Source organism: Pan paniscus, chromosome 15, assembly GCF_029289425.2.
Source record: "Pan paniscus chromosome 15, NHGRI_mPanPan1-v2.0_pri, whole genome shotgun sequence".
Lineage (NCBI taxonomy): Eukaryota > Metazoa > Chordata > Mammalia > Primates > Hominidae > Pan > Pan paniscus.
Genome location: NC_073264.2, coordinates 35,832,628 through 35,858,883, shown reverse-complemented (window position 1 = coordinate 35,858,883; position 26,256 = coordinate 35,832,628). Strand labels below are relative to the sequence as shown.

The 26,256-nt window shown below is 44.5% G+C and overlaps 1 protein-coding gene across 2 annotated transcripts; it reads left to right on the top strand.

Moving 5' to 3' along the window:
- The first annotated feature begins 1,649 nt into the window (after positions 1–1,649).
- EAPP (E2F associated phosphoprotein) lies at positions 1,650–25,915 on the top strand. 2 transcript variants are annotated; one of them, XM_034937419.3, is made up of 6 exons: positions 1,662–2,228; positions 5,496–5,677; positions 8,263–8,358; positions 12,359–12,476; positions 17,026–17,136; positions 25,272–25,915. In XM_034937419.3, the coding sequence occupies exons 1-6, from the start codon at positions 2,155–2,157 to the stop codon at positions 25,546–25,548; spliced, it is 858 nt and encodes a 285-aa protein (XP_034793310.1). In that variant the 5' UTR covers positions 1,662–2,154; the 3' UTR covers positions 25,549–25,915. The 2 variants fall into 2 exon arrangements, with proteins under 2 accessions (XP_034793311.1, XP_034793310.1); XM_034937420.3 differs by lacking the exon at positions 12,359–12,476 and having other exon boundaries at positions 1,650–2,228; positions 25,272–25,309.
- The last annotated feature ends 341 nt before the right edge of the window (positions 25,916–26,256 follow it).

The following is a 26,256-nucleotide window of genomic DNA, read 5'->3' as shown; positions in this document are numbered from 1 at the left end:
AACGGTTAAGTGAAACACTGTATAGCTTTTGGCCCTATACTTAGTATTTCTTAACATTTACACAGCATTTTCACATTTCCAAAGCAGAGTACCAACATTTATTAATCCTCACAACACCCCTGTGAGGTAGGTCAGTATGTCCTTTAGAGTAGAGAACTGAGGCAGAGGTCAAGCAAACCTGCCCTGGGCCACAGAGCAGCAGATGAAGGGCCTAGACCTGGATCCAGAAGCTAGGGCTCTCGGTCCAGCATTCATCCACTGGTGGACATCACATGGGCTTATTTTTACCAGTGAAGGTTACGTGAAGGACAAAACGCACTCAGCCAGCAACGGAAACTCAACAGTTCAAACAGCACTGGGGAACATGTCAGTTAAAGAGACGAAACACTGACCAGCTCATGAATGAGGCAAGACAACATGCGGCTGAGGAAGTGTGGAATCATCACGACTGGGGATTAGACCAAGAACGGGCGCTCAGGAGGGTTCAGGAAAATGTAAACAAACTAGGAACCCATCCAAGGGGTGACAGGCCCAAATGCCTACGGTCTCCAAATGGTAGAAAAATTAGAAAAAGATAGTGGAAAAATCCAACCACGCAACCTTAACTTTAAACTAGGAATGACAATAATGTTTCTAATGTTCATTCACACTAGAAAGGCCGATAATGTTTGTAATATAACTACTGGCGATAGTATCCTATTTGTATGCCAACTTTCATCTCAAGTATTCTGCTTTCCTTTCCCCACAGACAGACAAGTGTTGTTCTTTACAGCAGACCTCTTTCCCTCTACATACCAATCTATCCACTCGCATAACTACTAAGTGGCTCAATGGCCTATGTCTCATGCTTAATTGGCTGAGCTAGGCGCGGAATCCGGGAAACCACAACAGACTGTACTCTGCTCCTGTATTTCAGGAATAACTGTCACTAACCTGCCTCTGTCCGATTCCACCTTCTATGAAGTACACACAGAGGAGCAGTTCATTCTTTTGTAAAGGGATTGGTGGACTTTGTTCGAGATGCCATTTCAAAAGAAATGAGAAAAAAGAAAAACTAAGACCTGCACTGTAAAGCATAATACAGGAGTAGATTTATTACAGCTACTCCACATTTTAGAGAGTGCCACAGTGTCTCGGTAGGAGGCAGGAACCCGAGTTCCTGGTTCAGAAACAGGGTTAGAAACAGTCTCCCGATGGAGCTCAAGTGGCTGTCATCTGCCTGTTCTCAGGTATCGAGTGGGATCAGTTGAGGGCTGAGCAAAAGTGGGGACTGGGAAGATGACGAGAAAAGATAACTTTTCGTAGATTGTCGAGGCCGCAGTCAGACTGAGGAGTGAACAGTGTGAAGGAGAGGTTGAGAGCCTCATGGTGTGGAAGGCATAAGGGTTAGAGGCGAGGTTGGAGGGATGTGGGTGCTGGTGTCTGAGGACTTATTGGATTTCGGGCTGTATGTCCCTCAGCGTCTAGATTCCTGCTTCGTAGGTGGTGAGACGCTGCATGTAGCGTGTTCACCTCAGAGACTGTCACTTATGAGGGTGCCCATCATTATTATTTTTGGTGACAAGGTAGCTGCTATTTTCCTGTAAGCAAAAGCTGCGGAAGAAAATGGTGGGATTGGCCGGGCGCGGTGGCTCACGCCTGTAATCCCAGCATTTTGGAAGGTCGGGGTGGGCGGATCACCTGAGGTCAGGAGTTCGAGACCAGCCTCAACATGGAGAAACCCCGCCTCTACTAAAAATACAAAATTAGCCGGGCGTGGTGGTGCATGCCTGTAATCCCAGCTACTCGGGAGGCTGAGGTAGGAGAATTGCTTGAACCTGGGAGGCGGAGGTTGCGGTGAGCCGAGATCGCGCCATTGCACTCCAGCCTGGGCAACAAGAGCGAAACTCCGTCTCCAAAAAAAAAAAACAGAAAAAAAGAAAATGGTGGGATTAAGACCCGCCCCCGTCCCGTCCCCGCCCTTTTTCGCTCCTGCTCCGCCCCTTCCCCGCCTTCTACCTGCCCCCCTCGGTGCTGTCGGTCTGCGCGGGCGCGCAAGGGGCACTGGGACGCTCAGGCGGAAGTGGCGTCAGGGGCGCTTTAGGGACTGGACTTGCGGTGTAAACAGAGACGCTGCAAATTGCTTGTGGACGGTATAGGCTGCTGCAGGCCACCATGAACCGGCTGCCGGATGACTACGACCCCTACGCGGTTGAAGAGCCTAGCGACGAGGAGCCGGCTTTGAGCAGGTGGGCTCCCGCCCCACCCTGGCCCCCGAGGATTTGGGTCGAGGCCTGGCTTCGGTCGCCTCCATTCGTTGCGCCTGCCGAGCCTATGCAGACCCTAGCGGCTCGGGAGCCTGTCGTGCCTGTTACTTGTGCGAGGCCAAAGGGCTTTCCTGATGGGGTCGCGCAGCCCCGGGGGGAGGCGGTGCCGATGTCGCCTGTAGGAAGAGGGATATTCCGGAATCACGGGGGACCGTGTGTAAATCTTCAAAAGCAATGAGATCGAAACCTGTCTCTACACCTTAGTAGCAGAATGACGGAAGGCAAGTCAGTTATCCTCGATTACTTACCTGTAAAATTGAACTATAATAACATAATTGTATAACCTATATAACATAGTATAACACACTATGTTTGTTGTGAGGCTCACAGGACTTAATGTGAAGTGTCCATCTTGAAGACTAAACTGCCATAAACAGAAATAACGGAATATTGAACAGCCTTTTTTATTTTTATTTTTTGACAGGGACTGTTTTATGCTCGCTCTGAGCTACAGAGGTAAATCATAAGGTCCTTGTCTTCCAGAGGCTTATAGTATAATAAGGGTAATAAGATAAAATATATATTTCTTGGCAGAGCATTGTAGAGAATATTGACCTGAGATAGGCACAGAAGAAGGTTCGTGGGATTTCCAGAAGGGTGGGCTTTATTCTACCAGGGAAACTTGAAGCTATTTTGCGGAGATATTTCCACACAAATTTAGTTATTTCTTAAGCTGTCAGCAGATCCTATTCTTAAACTTTAAAACATTCATTCTGCCTAAAGAAGCTTTCTGTAAAGCCATGCTTTCATTAACAGCTTTGGCTGGGTGTGGTGGCCCATGCCTGTAATCCCAGGACTTTGGGAGGCTGAGGCGAGAGAATCTCTTAAGCCTGGTAGTAAAGGAACAGCCTGGGCAACATAGTGAGACCTCATTTCTTAAAACAAAAAAAAAAATCAAAAGAACAATGTTTCCTCATATTGTCATGGGGAGACATTGGATGCATGGGAAATCAGACTGCTGTTAAGATTTCTTTTGTCGGGAGTGAGGATAGATACCAGGATTCCCTGTGAAAAAGAGTTTCAGTTAATGGGTCCTGTCTGTGAAAGGAGGTATGTATATATGTATGTCTCAATTATTTATTTATTTATTTATTTTGAGACAGAGTCTCACTCTGTCAGCCAGGCTGGAGTGCACTGGTGCAATCTTGGCTCACTGTAGCCTCCACCTCCTGGGTTCCAGCAATTCTCCTGCCTCAGCCTCCTGGGTAGCTGGGATTACAGGCATGCGCTACCACACCTGGCTTATTTTTTGTATTTTTAGTAGAGATGGGTTTTCACCACGTTGGCCAGGCTGGTCTCGAACTCCTGACCTTAGGCAATCTGCCTGCGTCGGGCTTCCAAAGTGCTAGGATTACAGGCCTGAGCCACGGAGCCAGGACTGTTGTATCATTTTTTTAAGGAAGCTTTATAATTCTGTGACAGTTGCCACTGGTAAGGTAACTGTAAAGATAAATATTATAAAAACAAAACAATGTTATCAGACAGTATTGCCTGCTGTAGGCTCTGAGCCAAATGGTTATTATTTTAAAAAGGGAGATTAGTGTTAGGTGTCTGTCAGTATTTAATTTTACACTGTTTATAAACTAATACATTGTAGCCTGTTAACTGTTTCACGGTAGCTGACCGAAGACATGAGACTCCTGGGTCAAAGATAAGACTACACATAGCACAGCAAGCAGCATGAGCATCATGTTTGTGTGGCTTGCTCTTGCTTATCAACCCTACAGGTATTACGCTGAGGGTCCTAGAAGAATGCTGCACATTCAGTGGGTTGGCATCGTGGCTAAAGACTACTTGAGCTTGGAGAATCCACCTCTTTCATAGCAGACAGTAAATACATCTGCTCTTTGTCCTGGAAGGAGACATCATCTCATTCCTCAAGGTTGTTCGCTGCAAACACAATCCTGAGAAATGGCTGGAGTGAACAGTGGTCAGAACCTTGCATTCTTGGCATATTTAACTTGCATATCTAGGGTCCATGATGTATTACTGCCTTTCCCAGCAGTGCTGAAAACTGAGACTTTGGTTGAGATAATCACAAGGATTGAAGGAAATTTGTAGAAAAAATAACTCTCGCTTTGTGATTCAGTTTTTAAAAATTAAACAATTTATTTTGAAGTTTTCGTAGATTCACATTCAGTTATAAGAAATAATACAGGTCTGGTGCAGTGGCTCACACCTGTAATCCCAGCACTTTGGAAGGCCAAGGCAGGAGAATCACTTGAGCTCAAGAGTTCAAGACCAGCCTGAGCAACATGATGAAATCATGTCTTTACCGAAAATACAAAAAATTAGCTGGTATGGTGGTGCATATCTGTGGTCCCAGCTACTCAGGAGGGTGAGGCGGTTGGTTGGCTTGAGCCTGGGAGGCGGAAGTTTCAGTGAGCCAAGATGGCACCATTGCACTCCAGCCTGGGCAACACAGGGAGACCCCCATCTCAAAAAATAAAAAATAAAAAAAAAAATACAGAGAGATCCTGTGTACTCTTTCCCCAGTTTCCTCCAGTGTTAACATACTACAAAACTATAATTGCAGTATCACAACCAGGATATCTATCTATCTATCTATCTATCTATGTATTTTTTGAGACGGATTCTGAATCCTGTAATCCCAGCTACTTGGGAGACTGAGGCAGGAGAATCGCTTGAGCCCAGGAGGTGGAGGTTTCAGTGAGCAGAAATCATGCCACTGTACTACAGCCTGGGCGACAAGAGCGAGACTCTGTTTCAAAAGAAACAAACAAACAAACAAAAAAACCATCCTGGGCAACATGGCGAAACCCCATTTCGACAAAAATTAAAAAAAAACAAAAACAAAAACAAAAAAACAGCTGGGAATGGTGGTATGTGCCTGTAGTTCCAGCTACTGGGGAACCCGAGGTGGGAGGATTGCTTGAACTGGGGAGGTGGAGGTTGCAGTAAGCTGAGATCATGCCACTGCACTCCAGGTTGGGTCACATACTGAGATGCCATCTCAAAAAAAAAAAAAAAAAAAAAAAAAAAAAATTAAAGAAGATTGGAAATATGCAGAACTGGCTTATTAAGTGAGAATAGCTATATGTAATGTATAAGTACATCAAATGTAACCATGTAATACTTAAAATTGTTGTTGGACAGTGAGATGCTGGGAGTTTAAAATTATTTTAATTTTTAAATATTCATATTCTTTTTGATTTAAATGTATGCTAGCTCTGAGGATGAAGTGGATGTGCTTTTACATGGAACTCCTGACCAAAAACGAAAACTCATCAGAGAATGTCTTACCGGAGAAAGTGAATCATCTAGTGAAGATGAATTTGAAAAGGAGATGGAAGCTGAATTAAATTCTACCATGAAAACAATGGAGGACAAGTTATCCTCTCTGGGAACTGGTAAACTTTTGGTTCAATTTTATATATATTTTTGTAAGCTCTGTAAGGGCAGGAACCTTATTTGTGCTCTTCTATGTCCCCAGCACTTTCAATAGGTGCTCAATAAATATTTATTGAATGAAGGAGTAAATGTATTTGACAGTCTGAGCTAGAGTCTTCCTTTTCTCATTTAAAAACAGTTATTTATTTATTACTTTAGATTCAATGTCTCATTCTGTCACCCAGGCTGGACTGCAGTGGCATGATCATAGCTCACTGTAGCCTAAAACTCCTGGGCTCAAATGATCTTCCCACCTCCGTTTCTTGAATAACTGAGATTACAGGCATGTACCACTGTGCCCAGATAATTAAAAAAAAAATTTGGGCCAGGCACGGTGGCTCACGACTGTAATCCCAGCACTTTGGGAGGCTGAGGCGGGCGGATCACGAGGTCAGGAGATTGAGACCATCCTGGCTAACACGGTGAAACCCTGTGTCTACTAAAAATACAAAAAATTAGCCGGGCGTGGTGGCGAGCGCCTGTAGTCCCAGCTACTCGGGAGGCTGAGGCAGGAGAATGGCGTGAACCCAGGAAGCGGAGCTTGCAGTGAGCTGAGATCACGCCACTGCACTCCAGCCTGGGTGACAGAGCGAGACTCCATCTAAAAAAAAAAAAAAAAAAATCTGTAGCGACCGGGTGCAGTGGCTCACACCTGTAATCCTAGCACTTTGGGAGGCCGAGGTGGGTGGATCATCTGAGGTCAGGAGTTCGAGACCAGTCTGGCCACCATGGCGAAACCCCGTCTCTACTAAAAATACAAAAATTAGTTGGGTATGGTGGCACGTGCCTGCAGTCCCAGCTACTTGGGAGTCCGAGGCAGGAGAATTGCTTGAACCTGGAAGGCGGAGGTTGCAGTGAGCCGAGATCGCAGCACTGCACCCCAGCCAGGGCAACAGAGTGAGACTCTGTCTCAAAAAAAAAGGGCCAGGCGTGGTAGCTCATGCTTGTAATCCCAGCACTTTGGGAGGCTGAGGCAGTGGATCACGAGGTCAGGAGTTCGAGACCAGCCTGGCCAATACAGTGAAACCCCATCTCTACTAAAAATACAGAAATTAGCTGGGCTTGGTGGCACGTGCCTGCAGTCCGAGCTACTCAGGAGGCCGGGCAGGAGAATCGCTTAAACCCGGGAGGCAGAGGTTGCAGTGAGCCGAGATTGTGCCATTGCACTCCAGCCTGGGTGACAGAGCTAGACTCCGTCTCAAAAAAAAAAAAAAAAAAAAAAATTTGTAGAGACAGGGTCTCACTGTGTTGCCCAGGCTGGTCTTAAACTCCTGGCTCAAGTGATCTTCCTGCATTGGCCTCCCAAAGTGCTGGGATTATAGGTATAAACTATTGTGCCTGGCTTGGAGTTTGTTTGATGACTGTCTTGTGTTCTTGGAAAGAGATTAGTTATTACTGTTTACTTGCATAATTTTATTTTGCAGTTTTTACTCGAGTTAAAAAAAAAAAGACACACAAACTTACAAAAGTATTTTTAGGGTTAGATGGCACTAAAATGTGGCAGATTTGATTATGTATCATCACAAATTTCTGTTTCACTTTAGTGAGTAATGAAACATAGTTCATTTTGATACGTGGTCTTTATGTAAAATGTACCTGACCTGAAAACTGGTTTGTGAAAGTAGGACTCTTCTGCCAGGCGCAGTGGCTCACGCCTGTAATCCCAGCACTTTTGGGAGGCAGAGGTGGGTGGATCATGAGGTGGGTGGATCATGAGGTCAGGAGCTCAAGACCAGCCTGGCCAACATGGTGAAACCCTGTCTCTACTAAAAACACAAAAAATTAGCCGGGAGTGACGGCAGTTGCCTGTAATTCCAGCTACTCGGGAAGGTCAGGCAGGGGAATCACTTGAACCCGGGTGGCAGAGGTTGCAGTGAGCCGAGATCGTGCTATTGCACTCCAGCCTGGGCAACAGAGTGAGACTCAGTCTCAAAAAAAAAAAAAAAAAAAGAAAGTAGGACTCTTCAGCATTGATTTCCACCCTGATATGCTATGTATTAGCAGGAAAAATCTGAAAGCATATAAAAATATAATAAAAACTAAAGCAGATGCTAACTAAGAGGAATTAGGGATATGGGCATATGATGACATAAGTGTAGGTAATGTCATGGCCCTGGGCACAACTGAGGAGAAGAATGTGTCCTTGACTCATTCCTCCTGCCTTCTATAGGGTTCTTACCCTTTTTCTCCTAATGTTTCTTAGAACAAAATGTTTGTTCTATGTTCTGCATGGTATACTGTATGACTGAAAGGTAGAGATATGTGTGCTGGCAACCTGAAAATATCGCTATTTTATTTAATGAGATTTGTGGGAAGGGAGAGAGAAGAATTTTCTCAAGATTTGGAACATTTTAAGGAGGGCCAGTTCTCTGTAACTGTATGGGGCATAGACATCGAGTAATTCACTGATGTGAAAATATTTCACCATCAAATGAGATTGTGAATGAGTTGATATTGCTTTGAGGTGATGGAAGAAAATATGGAGTTTTTTGCCTTGTGAATTATGTATGATTTAGTCTGTAAACTTTACTTCTGGTTTGAATAGGATCTTCCTCAGGAAATGGAAAAGTTGCAACAGCTCCGACGAGGTACTACGATGATATATATTTTGATTCTGATTCCGAGGATGAAGACAGAGCAGGTAAGTAACCTATTTACCAGGTTTAGCAGTTATATTTTATAAAAAAGGTTTACCTAACAATTATTAGATGTTAGGATTTCCCTCTGAGTTTGGTCTTTTAAGAAATTACAGCTAGGCATGGTGGCTCACACCTGTAATGGCAGCACTGTGGGAGGCTGATGCAGGCAGATCACCTGAGGTTGGGAGTTTAAGAGCAGCCTGACCAACTTGGTGAAACCCCATCTGTACTAAAAATACAAAAATAAGCCAGGCATGGTGGCGCACGCCTGTAGTCCCAGCTACTTGGGAGGCTGAGGCAGGAGAATCAGTTGAACCCAGGAGGCGGAGGTTGCAGTGAGCCAAGATTGCACCATTGCACTCCAGCCTGGGCGACAGAGTGAGACTGTCTCAAAAAAATAAATAAATAAATAAAGTGGATGCCATTGATGTGAAAACAAAAGCAGGATTGATTAATAAGAAAAACTGGGGGCTGGGCGTGGTGGCTCACGCTTGTAATCCCAGCACTTTGGGAGGCAGAGGTGGGCAGATTGCCTGAGGTCAGGAGTTCTAGACCAGTCTTGCCAACATGGTGAAACCCCATGTCTATTAAAAATACAAAAAAATTAGCCGGGCTTGGTGCCATGCACCTGTAATCCCGGCTACTCGGGAGGATGAGACAGGGAAGTTGCTTGAACCAGGGAGGTAGAGGTTGCAGTGAGCTGAGATCACATCATTGCACTCCAGCCTGGGCAACAGAGTGAGACTCTGTCTCAAAAAAAAAAAAAAAAAAAAAGCTGGGGACACAGGAATGTGAGGACATGGCACCAACAGTGGTGCTGCTTGGGTGTACCTAGGGAGTGAGAGAGAGTGTGTCCCAACTCAATACCTCCCCTCCTCAGGGCTTTTCCCCCCTCTTCCTTTAGGTTCCCTATAGTAGCAATATTTGTTTTCATGCCTGAAAATAGTTTCTATGTTTTAATCCTCCTGCAGAATTTTTTTTTTTTTTTTTTTTGAGATGGAGTTTCGCTCTTGTTGTCCAAGCTGGAGTGCGATGGCGCCACCATCTTGGTTCACTGCAACCTGTGCCTCCCGGGTTCAAGCAATTTTCCTGCCTCAGCCTCCTGAGTAGCTGGGATTACAGGCGCCTGTCGCCATGCCTGGCTAATTTTTTGTTTTTTTAGGAGAAACAGGGTTTCACCATGTTAGCCAGGCTGATCTTGAACTCCTGACCTCAGGTGATCCACCCGCCTCAGCCTCCCAAAGTGACGGGATTACTGGTGTGAGCCACTGCGCCTGGCCTCCTCCTGCAGAATTTTTCTTAATGCATTGATTTTTAATCAGCCTCTATGTTCAAAATTGAATTTTTCTTTCTTTCTTTCTTTCTTTCTTTTTTTTTTTTTTTTTTTGAGACAGAGTTTCGCTCTGTCACCCAGGCTGGAGTGCAGTGGCGCAATCTCAGCTCACTGCAAGCTCTGCCTCCCGGGTTCACGCCATCCTCCTGCCTCAGCCTCCCGAGTAGCTGGGACTACAGGCGCCCGCCACCATGCCCGGCTAATTTTTTGTATTTTTAGTAGAGAAGGGGTTTCACTGTGTTAGCCAGGATGGTCTTGATCTCCTGATGTTGTGATCCACCCACCTCGGCCTCCCAAAGTGTTGGGATTACAGGCGTGAGCCACTGTGCCCGGCCTGAAAATTGAATTTTTATAAAATTTGAGCAAGGTTGAACATAACAAGAGCTAAAACTAATTATTTCAGTAATTACAATGAAATATTCAAATAGCAAATTTCTGTGGTAAAGAACAATATTATACTTTTATGCATTGTTACTTAAATATTGACCTATTAGAATGTATGTGTTTGTTTATTTATTTATTTATTTATTTTGAGACAAAGTCTCGCTCTATCGCCCAGGCTGGAGTGCAGTGGCGTCATCTCAGCTCACTGCAAGCTCTGCCTCCTGGGTTCACGCCATTCTCCTGCTTCAGCCTGCCGAGTAGCTGGGACTACAGGTGCCCGTCACCACGCCCGGCTAAATTTTTGCATTCTTAGTAGAGATGGGGTTTCACTGTGTTAGCCAGGATGGTCTCGATCTCCTGACCTCGTGATCCGCCCGCCTCAGCCTTCCAAAATGCTGGGATTACAGGCATGAGCCACCGCGCCCAGCCTTGTTTATTTATTTTTTAGGCAGAGTCCCACTCTGTCACCCAGGCTGGAGTGCGGTGACACAGTCTTGGCTCACTGTAGCCTCTGTCTCCTGGGTTCAAGCGACTCTGGTGCCTCAGCCTTCCTGGTAGTTGGGACTACAGGCACAAGCTACCATACCCGGTTACTTTTTGTATTTTTAGAAGAGACAGGATTTCGCCATGTTGGTCATGCTGGTTTGAAATTCCTGATCTCAGGTTGTCTGCCCACTTTGGCCTCCCAAAGTTCTGGGATTACAGGCATGAGCCACCACTCCCTGCCTGCTAGAATACATTCAAAAAGTCTAGTGTATGTAGATGGCCATAGTTTTTTTTTTTCTCTTTTTTTTGGGTTTTTTCCTCTTCCTTTCTTTCTTTCTTTCTTTTTTTTTTTTTTTTTTTTTGGTAAAGATTGGGTCTTGCTTTGTTACTTAGGCTGATGTCAAATTCCTGGCTTCAAGCAATCCTCCCAAAGTGCTGGTATTATAGATGTGAGCCACTGTATCTTACCTCATACTGTTTTTTTTCAATTCACTTTTGAAATATTTTTGTTCTAATTTTAGTAGCATTTTATATATATATTCATACATCATAAATAATTTCTATTCTTGGCTTGTTTTGAGTGGCTCTTTTGAGTCTCTGAATTCTCATTGTTTGAACTTAGTCCTTGAGATACCAGTTTTGGGTAAATAAACAATTTTTGCCTCCTCTGTCATTTTAATGCCTTATTAGTTGGAGAAGAACTTTATTTTTTAAATTTTTGTTAAATTTTTTACTTTTTTAGAGATAGGTCTCACTCTCACCCAGTCTCCAGCAGTGCAGTGGTGCAATTATAGCTCACTACATCCTCAGACTCCTAGGCTCAAGCCATCCTCCCAGCTCAGCTTCCCTAGTAGCTAGGACTACAGGTGTGCCTGGCTAATTTTTAATTTTTATTTGTGTAGAGATGGGGGTCTCATTATGCTGGCCAGGCTGGTCTTGAACTCCTGGCCTCAAGCGATCCTCTTGTCTCAGCCCCTCAAAGCTCTGGGATTATAGGTTGTGAGCTACCGCACCCTACCTGGACAAGCACTTGTTTATTAGATGAAGGGTTTTTTTTAACTTTTTTTTTTTTTGAGATGGAGTTTTGCTCTTGTTGCCCAGGCTGGAGAGCAATGGCGTGATCTCGGCTCACCACACCCTCCACCTCCTGGGTTCAAGTGATTCTCCTGCCTCAGCCTCCCAGGTAGCTGGGATTGTAGGTGCCTGCCACCACGCCTGGCTAATTTTGTATTTTATTTTATTTTTTTTCTTTTTCTTTGAAACAGAGTCTCGCTCTCGTCACCCAGGCTGGAGTGCAGTGGCACGATTTTGGCTCACTGCAACCTCTGCCTCCTGGGTTCAAGCAGTTTTTCTGCCTCAGGCCCCCAAGTAGCTGGGATTACAGGTGCCTGCTACCATGCCCAGCTAATTTTTATATTTTTAGTAGAGAGGCGGTTTCACCATGTTGGCCAGGCTGGTCTCGAACTCCTGACCTCAGGTGATCTGCCCACCTTGGTCTCCCAAAGTGCTGGGATTACAGGCGTGAGCCACCGCACCTGGCCCTGATTTTGTATTTTTAGTAGAGACGGGGTTTCGCCATGTTGTCCAGGCTGGTCTCGATCTCCTGACGTCAGGCGATCCACCCACCTTGGCCTCCCAAAGTGCTAGGATTACAGGTGTGAGCCACTGCGCCCGTCCCTTTTTTAACTTTTTAGGGAAAATATAAATAAATGTGTAGCTTGGGAAATGAGACTCTTCATTTAGAGAAGTGTGAACTTGACACATGATTCTTAGCCATATCCTAATATTTTCAAAATTAGTACAGGTGACCAAGAAAAAAAAGAAGAAACAACACAAGATTCCAACAAATGACGAATTACTGTATGATCCTGAAAAAGATAACAGAGATCAGGCCTGGGTTGATGCACAGAGAAGGGGGTAAGAACTTAAAGTTAATATTTAGAATCTTTAGAAAAAAAGATTGAAAGATGATTTTTACTACGTTCACATTTTGAATATGTGTGTATATGTTTACACAAACACACACACACAAACAAAAAAGTTAGAGGAAAAAACTGCTCAATAGTTTATTTTGAAAATAACCAGCAAATTTTAGTGAGACTTTTTTTTTTAATTTTTAAAATTTTTATTATTATTTTTGAGACAGAGTCTTGCACTGTCGCCTGGGCTGGAGTGCAGTGGCGCGATCTTGGCTCACTGCAACCTCCACCTCCTGCGTTCAAGAGATTCTCCTGCCTCAGCCTCCCGAGTAGTTGGGATTACAGGCACCTGCCACCACACCCAGCTAATTTTTTGTATTTTTAGTAGAGACCGCGTTTCACCATGTTGGCCAGGCTGGTCTCGAACCCCTGACCTCGTGATTCACCTGTCTCGGCCTCCCAAAGTGCTGGGATTACAGGCTTGAGCCACTGCATCCGGCCCGACAATTGTTTTTTTGTTTCTTTTTTAAACTCGTTGAATTTAGGCTGTGTTAGTCAATCTCTCCCTCAAGAAAAACTGACTTTTTTTTTTTCAGATGCTGTTTTAAATTACTTTGAGATTAAGAGTTTATGTGGATGGGCCGGGGTGGTGGCTTATACCTGTAATCCCAGCAACTTTGGGAGGCCGAGGCAGGTGGATCACCTGAGGTCGGGAGTTTGAGACCAGCCTGGCGAACATAGTGAAACTCTGTCTCTACTAATACAAAAATTAGTGGGGCCATGGTGGCGCACACCTGTAATTCCAGCTACTCAGGAGGCTGAGGCAGGAGAATTGCCCGAACCTGGGAGGTGGAGGTTGCAGTGAGCTGAGATCACGCCACTCCACTCCAGCCTGGACGACAGAATGAGACCCTATCTCAAAAAAAAAAAAAAAAAGGTTTTGTGGATGAAGAGTGGATTTAGCAAATTGTTCTTTTTAACTACTTACAAATTTGATTTTTAAAAATTGAGATGAGGCTGGGCATGATGGCTCACACCTGTAATCCCAGCACTTTGGGAGGCCAAGGCGGGCGGATCACTTGAAGTCAGGAGTTCAAGACCAGCCTGGCCAACATGGCGAAACCCCATCTCTACTAAAAATACAAAAATTACCTTGGCATGGTGGTGTGTGCCTGTAATCACAGCTACTCTGGAGGCACAAGAATCGCTTGATCCCAGGAGGTGGAGGTTGCAGTGAGCTGATGTTGTACCACTGTACTCCAGCCTGGTCAACTGAGTGAGACTGTCTCAAAAAAAAAAAAATTGAGATGAGGCTACTCTAGGTACACTGCTTATGGGGTAGCCCTGCTCTGCAAGGAGCAGTTAAAAATTTTTTTTGAGATAAAATTCACATAACAAAAGTACCCACTTTAAAAGTGAACAATTTAGTGGCATTTAATACCATTCACAATGTTGCACAGCCACCACTTTTATGTAGTTTCAACCATTTTCATCATCCCAAAAGGAAACGCTGTACTGTTAGGTAGTTTCCCTACCCTTCCCCTCAGCCCCTTGGCAGCCACTGATCTGTGCACTGTCTCTGTGGATTTGCTTATTTTAGATATTTCTTATGAATGGGATATTATACAGTATGTGACCTTTTATATCTGGCTTCTTTCACTGGGCATAGTGCTTTTGAAGTTCATCTACATTTTAGCATGTGTCAGTACTTCTCTACTTTTTATGACTGAATAGTATCCCATTGTATGTATATACCACAATTTGTTTATCCTTTCATCCACTGAGGGATGGATGTTTGTGTTGTTTCCACACCCTCTGCCCCCACCTTTTTTTAAGAGATGCCTGGGCTGGAGTGCAGTGGTGCAGTTATAGCTCACAGTATCCTCAAACTTCTGGGCTCAAGCACTCCTCCTGCTTCAGCTTCCTGAGTAGCTGTGACTGTAGGCACACACCGCCTCCCGGGTTCAAGCACTCCTCCCACCTCAGCCTTCTGAGTAGCTGGGACTATAGGCACACACCACCTGGCTAATTAAAAAAATTTTTTTAGTAGAGAGGTCTAGCTGTGTTGCCCAAGGTGATCTTGAACTCCTGGCCCCAGGTGATCCTCCTGTCTTCACCTCCTGTGCTGGCATTACAGGTGTGAGCCATTGTGCCAGGCCATTTTTTTTTTTTTTTTTTTTTTGAGATGGAGTTTTGCTCTTGTTGCCCAGGCTGGAGTGCAAATGTGATCTTGGCTCACCTCAACCTCCTCCTCCCTGGTTCAAGCGATTCTTCTGTCTCAGCCTCCTGAGTAGCTGGGATTACAGGCATGTGCCACTGCACCTGGCTAATTTTGTATTTTTAGTAAAGATGGGGTTTCTCCATGTTGGTCAGGCTGGTCTCGAACTCCTGACCTCAGATGATCCACCTGCCTCGGCCTCCCAAAGTGTTGGGATTACAGGCATGAGCCACCGCACCCGGTCATTTTTTTTTTTAATTTAAAGACAGGGTCTTGCTGTGTTGCCCAGACTGTAGTGCACTGATGCTATCATACCTCAATGTAGCCCTGAACTCCTGGGCTCAAATGATCCCCCTGCCTCAGCCTCCTGAGTGCATGCTTGTTTTTTTTGTTTCTAATTTAATTTTTAATAGACACAAGGTCTTGCTATGTTGCCCAGGCTGATCTTAAACTCCTGGGCTCAAGCAATCCCCTCCTACCTTGGCCTCCTTAAGTGCTGGGATTAAAGGTGTGAGCCACCATGCCCGGTTTATGCTTGTTTATTTTTATTTTCATTTTTTTTAAATTTTCTTATAGAGACAGGGTTTCACCATGTTGCCCAGGCTGGTCTCAAACTCCTAGGCTCAAGTGATCTGCCCACCTTGGCCTGGGATTACAGGTGTAATTCCAGCCTGGCTCTATGCTTGTTTTTGTTTTTGTTTTTTTGGGAGAGTCTCGCTCTGTTGCCCAGGCTGGAGTGCAGTATCGCAATTTCGGCTCACTGCGACCTCCACCTCCTGGGTTCAAGCAGTTCTCTGCCTCAGCCTCCCAAGTAGCTGAGATTATAGGTACCCGCCACCATGCCTAGCTAATTTTTGTATTTTTAGTAGAGACAGGGTTTCACCATGTTAGCCAGGCTGGTCTTGAACTCCTGACCTTGTGATCCACCCACCTCAGCCTCCCAAAGTGCTGGGATTACAGGCGTGAGCCACCATGCCCAGCCTGTATGCTTGTTTTTTAATGTAGCTTTACTGTTTTTAAAAAATTCATGGACTTTTATTTTTGGTACACTTGTCCCAATTAATGGACTAATATTGATACATTATTATTATTATTATTTTTTTTTTTTTTTGGAGACAGAGTCTCGCTCTGTCGCCCAGGCTGGAGTGCAGTGGTGTGATCTCGGCTCACTGCAAGCTCCGTCTCCTGGGTTCAACCGATTCTCCTGCCTCAACCTCCTGAGTAGCTGGGACTACAGGCGTGTGCCACCACGCCCAGCTAATTTTTGTATTTGTTTAGTAGAGATGGGGTTTCACCATGTTGGCCAGGATGGTCTTGATCTCTTGACTTCGTGATCCGCCCGCCTTGGCTTCCCAAAATGTTGGGATTACAGGCGTGAGCCACCATGCCCGGCCTTGATACATTATTATTAATCAAAGTCCATAATTTTAAAACATTTCCTTAGTTTTTATGTACTGTTCTTTTTCTGTTTGAGGATCCCATGTAGGATAGTACATCACTTTTAGTTATCATGTCTCCCTAGGCTCTTCTTGACTCTGTCAGTTTCTTAGACTTTCCTTGTTTTCAGTGCCCTTAATTACTTTGAGGAGCACTAATCAGGTCTATGTAGGAGGCCCCTCTGTTGGAATTTGTCTGTTGTTTTTTCTCATAATTAGGATGGGATTATGGATTTTTGTAAGTAAGAACATAGAAGTAGAGAGCCATTTTCATCACATTATATCAAGAGTACATACTACCAACCTGAGTTTTGTGTGTTGATATTGACCTTGATCACCTTGCTGACCAGTGTTAACTTTCTCTACTGTAAAGTTAGTCTTTTACCCCGCCTTACCATACCGTACTCTTTGGAAGGAAGTCACTGTGTCCAACCCAGACTTAAGGACTAGGGAGTTATACTCCACCACTGTGAGGGAAGAGCATCTTTATAGATTATTTAGAATTCTGTGTGGGGATTTGTCTGTTCTCCCCCATTTATTTATTTATTCAGTACATTTATATTAGCATGGATTCGTGGGTATTTATTTTATACTTTGGGTTGTAATCCAGTCCTACTTTATTTTGTTGCTCAGTTTCAGCTTTGGCAGTTGGTGACTTGTTCAGTTGGCTCCTGTTTCCCTTCGTCATAACCACCTCACTGTTTTGTTTTTGTTTTCTTGATTACTTCCTTCTTTTCTGGCACTAAAAGATGCTCCAGGTTCATCTTGTGTTCCTTATTCCTAGAATTAGCCATTTCTCTGAATAGTACTGGTTCTTTTTAATGGAAAATGACACTAGAAACCAAGATCTGGTTTTAATATGTTTTTCTCCCCACTTTCTTCTTCTGTTCTAGTTACCATGGTTTGGGACCACAGAGATCACGTCAACAACAGCCTGTTCCAAATAGTGATGCTGTCTTGAATTGTCCTGCCTGCATGACCACACTTTGCCTTGATTGCCAAAGGTAATGGATGAAGGACACACACACACACACACACACACACACACACACACACACATACATATTTTGTTTAAATTAGAAACAGACTTTTTTTTTTTTTTGAAGTCAGAGTCTTACTCTGTTGCCCAGGCTGGAGTGCAGTGGCACAATCTCGCCTCACTGCAACCTCCGCCCCGTGGGTTCAAGTGAGTCTCCTGCCTCAGCCTCCCAGGTAGCTGGGATTACAAGCGGCCACCACCATGCCTGGCTAGTTTTTGTGTGTATCTAGATCTAGATCTATATCTATATCTATATCTCTCTCTCTCTCTCTATATATATATATAGTTTTGTTTTGTTTTGTTGAGATGAAGTCTCACTCTGTCACACAGGCTGGAGTATAGTGGTGCAATCTTGGCTCGCTGCAAACTCTGCTGCCCAGGTTCAAGTGATTCTTCTGCCTCAGCCTCCAAGTAGCTGGGATTACAGGTGCCTGCCACCACACCCGGCTAATTTTTGTAGTTTTAGTACAGACAGGGTTTCACCATCTTGGCCAGGCTGATCTTGAACTCCTGACCTTGTGATCCACTTGTGTTGGCCTCCCAAAGTGCTGGGATTACAGCTGTGAGCTACCACGCCCGGCCTTATTTTTGTATTTTTAGTAGAGACAGGGTCACACCATGTTGGCCAGGTTGGTCTTGAACTCCTGACCTCAAGTGATCTGCCCACCTCGGCCTCCCAGAGTGCTGGGATTACATGCGTGAGCCACTGTGCCCAGCCCAGAAACAGACTTTTGAGGTACTCAGGAATTCTGATAAGGTTCTGTACTTAGATTCTTGGTGCTGTGTGACTAATCTTTATACAATTAATTTTGATTATATATAGTTATATTAAATGTAGCTTTTATACTTTTAAAGCTGGGCACAGTGACTCATGCCTGTAATCCCAGTGCTATGGGAGGCTAAGGCGATCACTTGAGCCTAGGAGTTTGAGACCAGCCTAGGCAACATAGTGATACCTCATCTCTACAAAAAATAAAAAAATTAAAAATTAGCTGAGTATAGTGATGTATGCGTGTAGACCCAGCTACTTGATAGGCTGAGGTGAGAGGATGGCTTGAGCTCAAGAATTCAAGACTGCAGTGGGCTGTGACCACCACTGCACTCCAGCCTGGGCAACAAAACAAAGGTGAGATCCCCATCTCTCTCTCCAAACAAACAAACAAAAAGGGCTGGGCGCGGTGGCTCACGCCTGTAATCCCAGCACTTTGGGAGGCCGAGGTGGGTGGATCACGAGATCAGGAGATCGAGACCACGGTGAAACCCTGTCTCTATTAAAAATACAAAAAATTAGACGGGTGCGGTGGCGGGTGCCTGTAGTCCCAGCTACTCCGGAGGCTGAGGCAGGAGAATGGCGTGAACCCAGGAGGCGGAGCTTACAGTGAGCCGAGGTTGCGCCGCTGCACTCCAGCCTGGGCAACGGAGCGAGACTCCGTCTCAAAAAAAAAAAAAAAAGGTATCTTTTCTAGTGCAAAATAGCAGCATAGAAGCAAACTGGCTCTCCTTCCCCCTGCAGAATACCAAAACCAAATATACAGCACTGAAGCTATCACCACCAGTATCCCAGATCTCAATATAAGGAGGAGACAGTTTCTAGGGCCACAGAGAAGTAAAAAAAACTTAAAGCAGACAGTAAGAGAATTGTTCTTCCATATCTGCTTATCCTTCTCCACAATCTGCCTGGCACCAAGTGAGCAGAAAAATTCCCCTGAGCTCATGATTTTTACATTAGAAAAAGTAAGATGGAAGTGTACAACCAGCTTCTTTACCTTTTTGAGTTCTCTGGTAAGAGATCTGTCCCTGCCTCAACTCATAGGAAGCACTGAGAGTGCCTGAAGGAAAAAATATCCCTGAGGATAGCCAGAGACAAAGAAGGATAGCCAGAGACAAAGCCAGGTCCCAAGTGTGAACTCCTAGCCAGCATTCCCATCCTACTGGGATATCCCTATCCTCTTTGGGACCCACCCCCCACTTCATTTGGAACAGGCAGCACGCTCAGTGTTTACTAGAACTGAGGCTTAAAGTGCCATCTGGTGCCAAAAAGGAAGCAATGACGTAGTGGGAAGAAAGGAAAAAGAAAGAATATCAACATGCAAATTGCAAATTACAAAGAATCTCTAGGCAAACATATCTAATAACCAAAAAAAAGCAAAGCAGAGAAGACTGGAATAAATAACTAATCCTTCAATACAAAGACGTACATTTACATCCACAAGACACAGTAGCAAATGGAACCATGACCTCTTCAAATGGACAAAACAAGGAATCAAGTGAACCCTTATCACATATCACAATACTGTGATATGTGAACTCTGACCAAGAATTCAAAATAGCAGTTTTAAGAAAACTGAGTGATCTCCAAGACAGCACAGGCAATTCAGAAATTTATCAGATAAATTTAACAAAGAGATCGAAATAATTAAAAAAATTATGGGCACAGTGGCTCATACCTGTAATCCCACTACTTTGGGAGGCCAAGCTGGGAGGATGGCTTGAGGCCAGGAGTTTGAGACCAGTCTGGGCAACATAGTAAGACTCTGTCTCTACAGAAAACGAAAAAAACTTAGTTGGTGTCTTGGCATACGCTTATAGACCCAGCTACTTTGGAGGCTGAGGTGGGAAGATCACTTGAGCCCTGGAAGTCGAGGCTGCAGTGAGCCATGATTGTGCCACTGTACTCCAGAATGGGTGGCAGAGTCAGACTCTGTCTCTAAAAGAAGAACAAAATAAAATACAACAGAAATCTGGGAACTCAGCCGGGCACAGTGGCTCACGCCTGTAATCCCAGCACTTTGGGAGACTGAGGAGGGCTGATCACGAGGTCAGGAGATCGAGACCATCCTGGCTAACATGGTGAAACCCCGTCTCTACTAAAAATACAAAAAATTAGCTGGGCATGGTGGCATGCGCCTATAGTCCCAGCTACTCGGGAGGCTCAGGCAGGAGAATCGCTTGAACCCAGGAGGCGGAGGTTGCAGTGAGCCGAGATCATGCCACTGCATTCCAGCCTGCGCAATGGAGCGAGACCCCATCTAAAAAAAAAAAAAAAAAAAAGAGAGAAATCTGGGAACTCTGAGAAATATATTTGCTGAACTAAAAAATTCATTAGAGGCTCTCAACAGCAGAAGGGATCAGCAAAAGAAAGAATCAGTGAACTTAAAGATAGACTGTTTGAAAATGCACAATCAGAGGAGAAAGAAAAGGTATGAAGATCTCCTACAAGATATAAAATATTATCTCAAAAGATTAAATCTAAGAATTGGTACTCAGGAGGGAGTAGAGCAAAAGCAAGGAGTAGAAAGCTTATTCAAAAAATTAATAGCAGTAGCTGGGGATGGTGGCTGACACTTGTAATCCCAGCACTCTGGGAGGCGGAGGTGGGTGGATCACCTGAGGTCAGCAGTTCGAGACCAGCCTGGCCAACATGGTGAAACCCTGTCTCTACTAAAAATGTAAACAAATTAGCTGGGCGTGGTGGTGCATGCCTGTAATCCAAGCTACTCGGGAGGCTGAGGCAGGAGAATCGCTTGAACCCAGGAGGCGGAGGTTGCAGTGAGCTGAGATCACACCATTGCACTACAGCCTGGGCAACAAGAGCAAAACTTGGTCTCAAAAATAATAATTATAATAATAATAGCAGAAAATGTTCCAAAACTTGAGAAGGAGATATTTATGGCCAGAGAACACCAAACACATTTGACTCAAATAAAACCACCCCCAGGCATATAACAATAAAACAGTAAAACTGTCCAAAGGTTATGGACAAAGAGAGGATCTTGAAAGGAGCAAGATAAATGAAGCAAATAACATATAAAGTAGCTACAGTTCATCTGGCAACAGATTTCTCAGTGGAAAGCATACAGATCAGGAGGGAGTGGAATGAAAAAAAAAAATGCCAGGCTGGGTGTGGTGGCTTATCCTGTAATCCCAGCACTTTGGGAGGTGGAAGCGGGTGGATCACTTGAGGCAGGGAGTTTGAGACAAGCCTGGCCAACACGGTGAAACCCCTCTGTACTAAAAATATTAAAAAATTAGCTGAGCGTGGTGGCATTTGCCTATAATCCCAGTTATTTGGGAGGCTGAGGCACGAGAATTGTTTGGACCTGGGAGGCACAGGTTGCAGTGAGCTGAGATTGCACCACTGCATTCCAGCCTGGGGGACAGAGTGAGACTCTGTCTCAGAAATAAAGGGCTAGGTGTGGTGGCTCATGCCTGTAATCCTAGCACTTTGGGAGGCAGGGGAGGGTGGATCACCTGAGGTCAGGAGTTCAAGACCAGCCTGGCCAACATGGTGAAACTCTGTCTCTATTAAAAATACAAAAATTAGCTGGGCGTGTTGGCGCGTGCCTGTAATCCCAGCTACTGGGGAGGCTGAGGCAGGAGAATTGCTTGAACCAAGGAGGTGGAGGTTGCAGTGAGCCAAGATCACGCCACTTCACTCCAGCCTGAGTGACAGAGTGAGACTCTGTCTCAAAAAAAGAAGAAAAAAATAAAGAGAGAAAAGAAAGAACTGGGCCAGGCATGGTGGCTCATGCCTGTAATCCTAGCACTTTGGGAGGCTGAGGCACGTGGATCACCTGCGGTCAGGAGTTCGAGACCAGCCTGGCCAACATGGTGAAACCCCATCTCTACTAAAAATATAAAAAATTAGCCGGGAGTCGTGGTGGACACCTGTAATCCAAGCTTACTAAGCAGCCTGAGGCAGGAGAATCACTTGAACCAGGGAGGTGGAGGTTGCAGTGAGCCAAGATTGCGCCACTGCACTTCAGCCTGGGCAACAAGGGCGAAACTCTGTTTCAAAAAAAAAAAAGAAAGAAAGAAAAGAAAGAACCTTGTTATATCTGTAAGTTTTTTTTGTGATTTCATGATAACCATAATGCAAAAACCTATAATAGATTCACCAAAATCAAAAAGCAATGGATTAAAACATACTACCAGAGAAAATCACTTAATCACGAAGGAAGACAGTAAGGAAGGGAAGAGTTACAAAACAACCAGAAAAAAAGCAGCAAAATGCCAGTAGTTGTATTAGTCGGCTCTTGCACTGCTATAAGGAAATACCCAAGACTGGATAATTTATAAAGAAAGAAGTTTAATTGGCTCATAATTCCACAGGCTGTATAGGAAGCATGGCTGGGGAGGTCTCAGGAAACTTTTTTTTTTTTTTTGAGAGGGAGTCTTGCTTGTCACCCAGGCTGGAGTGCAGTGGCACGATCTTGGCTCACTGCAACCTCCACCACCCAGGTTCACGCAATTCTCCTGTCTCAGTCTCCCAAGTAGCTGGGACTACAGGCACACACCACCACTCCTGGCTAATTTTTGTATTTTTAGTAGAGGTGGGGTTTCACCATATTGGTCAGGCTGGTCTTGAACTCCTGACCTCAGGTGATCCACCCACCTTGACCTCCCAAAGTGCTGGGATTACAGGCTTGAGCCAGTGCACCTGGCCAGGAAACTTTTAATGATGGCAGAAGGCAAAGGGGAAGCAGGCACATCTTACATGGCCAGAGCAAGAGGAAGAGAGAGAGGGGAGGTGCCACATACTTTTAAACAATCAAATCTTGTGAGTACTCACTATCACAAGAGCAGCACGAGGGGGAAGTCTGCCCCCAAGATCTAGTCACCTCCCACCAGGTCCCACCTCCAACATTGGAGATTACAATTTGACATGAGATTGGGGCAGGGACACAGACCCAAGCCACATCAGTAGCAAATCCTTACTTATCAGTAGTAACACAATGTAAATGGACTCACTTCTCCAATTTAAAGGCAGACAGTGGCTGAATGGATCAACAAACAAGACTCAACTATATGCTGCCTAGAAGAAACTTGCTTCACTTGTAAGGACACATGGACTGAACATGAATGGGAAAAGATATTTCATGCAGCTGGAAACCAGTATAGGAATAGCTGTCCTTAAAACAGACTACAATCAAGGACTGTAAAAAGGAAACAAAGAAGTTTACTATATAAAGGGGTCAATTCAGCAAGAGGAATTTATATAACAGTATAAATATCTATGCAGCCAACATTGGAACTCCCAGGTATATAAACATTAATAGATCCAAAGGGGCTAGGCGCAGTGGCTCACGCCTGTAATCCCAACACTTCGGGAGGCCGAGGTTGGTGGATCACAACGTCAGGAGATTGAGACCAGCCTGGCCAACATGGTGAAACCCCATCTCCACAAAAATACCAAAATTAGCTGGGCATGATGGCAGGTGCCTGTAATCTAGCTACTCAGGAGGCTGAGGTGGGAGAATCACTTGAAGCTGGGAGGTGAAGGTTGCAGTGAGCCAAGATCATGCTATTGCACTGCAGCCTGGGTGACAGAGTGAGACTCCATCTCAAAAAAAAAAAAAAAAATCTAAAGGGAGAGATACAATACAGTATTAGTATTGAATACAATAATAGTAGGGGACTTCAACACTCCACTCTCAGTAATGGACAGATCATCCAGATAGAAAACCATAAAGAAACATCAGAGTTAAACTACACAGTAGACCAAAGAAGCCTAACTGACATTTACAGAACATTTCACCCAAATAATCTAATGATACACCTCAAGGAACTAGAAAAGCAAGGACAGACCAAATCCAACATTAATAGAAGGAAAGAGGCTGGGCATGGTGGCTCACACCTGTAATCCCAGCACTTTGGGAGGCTAAAGCAGGCAGATCACGAGGTCAGGAGTTTGAGACCAGCCTGACCAACCTGGTGAAACCCTGCCTCTACTAAAAATACAAAAATGAGCCAAGTGTGGTGGCGCACACCTTTAATCCCAGCTACTCAGGAGGCTGAGGCAGGAGAATCGCTTGAACCCGGGAGGCAGAGGTTGCAGTGAGCCGAGATCACACCATTGCACTCCAGCCTGGGTGACAGAGCGAGACTCCATCTCAAAAAAAAATTAATTTATTAAATAAAATAAAAGGAAAGAAATAATAAAGATCAAGGCAGGAATGAATGAAATTGAGACCCCAAAAAACCCAAACAAACAAGCCAGAAGATTAATGAAATTAAAAGTTGATAATTTTAAAAGATACAATTGACAAACCTCTTAGAAAAAAAGAGAGAAGGCCCAAATAAATTAGAAATAGAAAAGAAGGCATAACAACTGAGACCACAGAAATACAAGGAATCAGGCTAGGCACGGTGGCTCATGCCTGTAATCCCAGCACTTTAGGAGGCCGAGGTGGACAGATTACCTGAGGTCAGGAGTTCAAGATGAAACTGACCAACATAGTGAAACCTTGTCTCTACTAAAAAATACAAAATTAGCCAGGTGTGGTGGTGCATTCCTGTAATCCCAGCTACTTGGGAGGCTGAGGCAGGAGAATCACTTGAACCCGGGGGGCAGAGGTTGTGGTGAGCTGAGATCACGCCATTGCACTCCAGCCTGGACAACAAGAGTGAAACCCCATCTCAAAAAAAAAAAAAAAAAAGAAATAGAATCGTCCGGGTGCGGTGGCTCACGCCTGAAATCCCAGCACTTTGGGAGGCTGAGGCGGGCAGATCACAAGGTCAGAAGATCGAGACCATCCTGGCTAACACAATGAAACCCCGTCTCTACTAAAAATACAAAAAAATTAGCCAGGCATGGTGGCAGGCGCCTGTAGTCCCAGCTACTCGGGAGGCTGAGGCAGGAGAATGGCGTGAACCCAGGAGACGGAGCTTGCAGTGAGCCGAGATCGCGCCACTGCACTCCAGCCTGGGCGACAGAGCGAGACTCCATCTCAAAAAAAAAAAAAAGTTACTTTCAAAAAGCAGAAGGAAAGAGGATACATTTCTTCCTTACACTGTTACATACTAAAATGTTTCTTCTGCCTGGTGCAGTGGCTTGTGCCTGTAATCCCAGCTACCAGGGAGGCTGAGGCAGGAGGATCACTTGAGGCTAAGAGTTCAAGGCTGCAGTGAGCTGTGTTCACAAGTTTTAGTTATTCTTAAAACAACTGTTTAAAATTTCTTTAAACTTGCTGTTTTGTTCCTGTGTCTTGTCTTTGGTTGGTATTTCAGTAAGTTTTTGGTATTCTCAAATTTTATCTAAATGGATAAACTATTAACATAGAACATAAACCCCAATTCTCCATTTCATTTTTCTCTTAGGCATGAATCATACAAAACTCAATATAGAGCAATGTTTGTAATGAATTGTTCTATTAACAAAGAGGAGGTTCTAAGATATAAAGCCTCAGAGAACAGGAAGAAAAGGCGGGTCCGTAAGAAGATGAGGTCTAACCAGGAAGATGCTGCCGAGAAGGCAGAGACAGATGTGGAAGAAATCTATCACCCAGTCATGTGCACTGAATGTTCCACTGAAGTGGCAGTCTACGACAAGGATGAAGTCTTTCATTTTTTCAATGTTTTAGCAAGCCATTCCTAAACAGCCCAACTGGCATTTAATTACCCAATACTGTATATAAGGCAAATATGGACAGTTACTTTCCTCTTGCCTGTTCATATCCTTCAGTGACATTGAGGAAGCAGTGTTTCTCTTTTTAAAGGAGAATAGTTGTCAACCTTCATTCATCTCTTACATCTCTCACCCTCTCCTTTTTTTTTTCTTTGATTTTTCCCCCTTATTGATGGGACTGATATTCATTCTGTTTTTGATGAACATTTGGAAACTGTCGGGCTTTTTATTAAAGCTCTGTAGAATTAAAATGTTCTGGAATTATAAGCAATCTTTGAGTGTTATTTTTATTTTGGATATAGTTTTGATGTAATTAAACTGGAAACTCTTTCCTGAATTGTCTGTATTGTTTTTGCTAAGATGTATCTTTATTCACCCCCACCCCACATGATGAATGACAGTATTTAGTAACTGTTACAATTGCGTGGAGTAGGCTGGTAGCTTTGGTTCCTGCCTGTAATCCCAGCACTTTGGGAGGTCAAGGCGGGTGGATCAGGAGTTCAGGAGTTTAGGAGTTTGAGACCAGCCTGACCAACATGGTGAAACGCTGTCTGTCTCTACTAAAAACAGAAAAATCAACTGGGCGTGGTGGTGTGCACCTGTAATTCCAGCTACTCAGGAGGCTGAGGCAGGAGAATTGCTTGAACCTGGGAGGCTGAGGTTGCAGTGAGCTGAGAT

Bases quoted from the DNA above. Each gene is read 5' to 3' on its own strand.
- EAPP (XM_034937419.3), top strand. From the start codon at position 2,155: ATGAACCGGCTGCCGGATGACTACGACCCCTACGCGGTTGAAGAGCCT. The intron at 5,678-8,262 runs GTAAACTTTTGG...TGGTTTGAATAG, and splicing joins GTTATCCTCTCTGGGAACTG to GATCTTCCTCAGGAAATGGA. The intron at 12,477-17,025 runs GTAAGAACTTAA...CTTCTGTTCTAG, and splicing joins GTTGATGCACAGAGAAGGGG to TTACCATGGTTTGGGACCAC.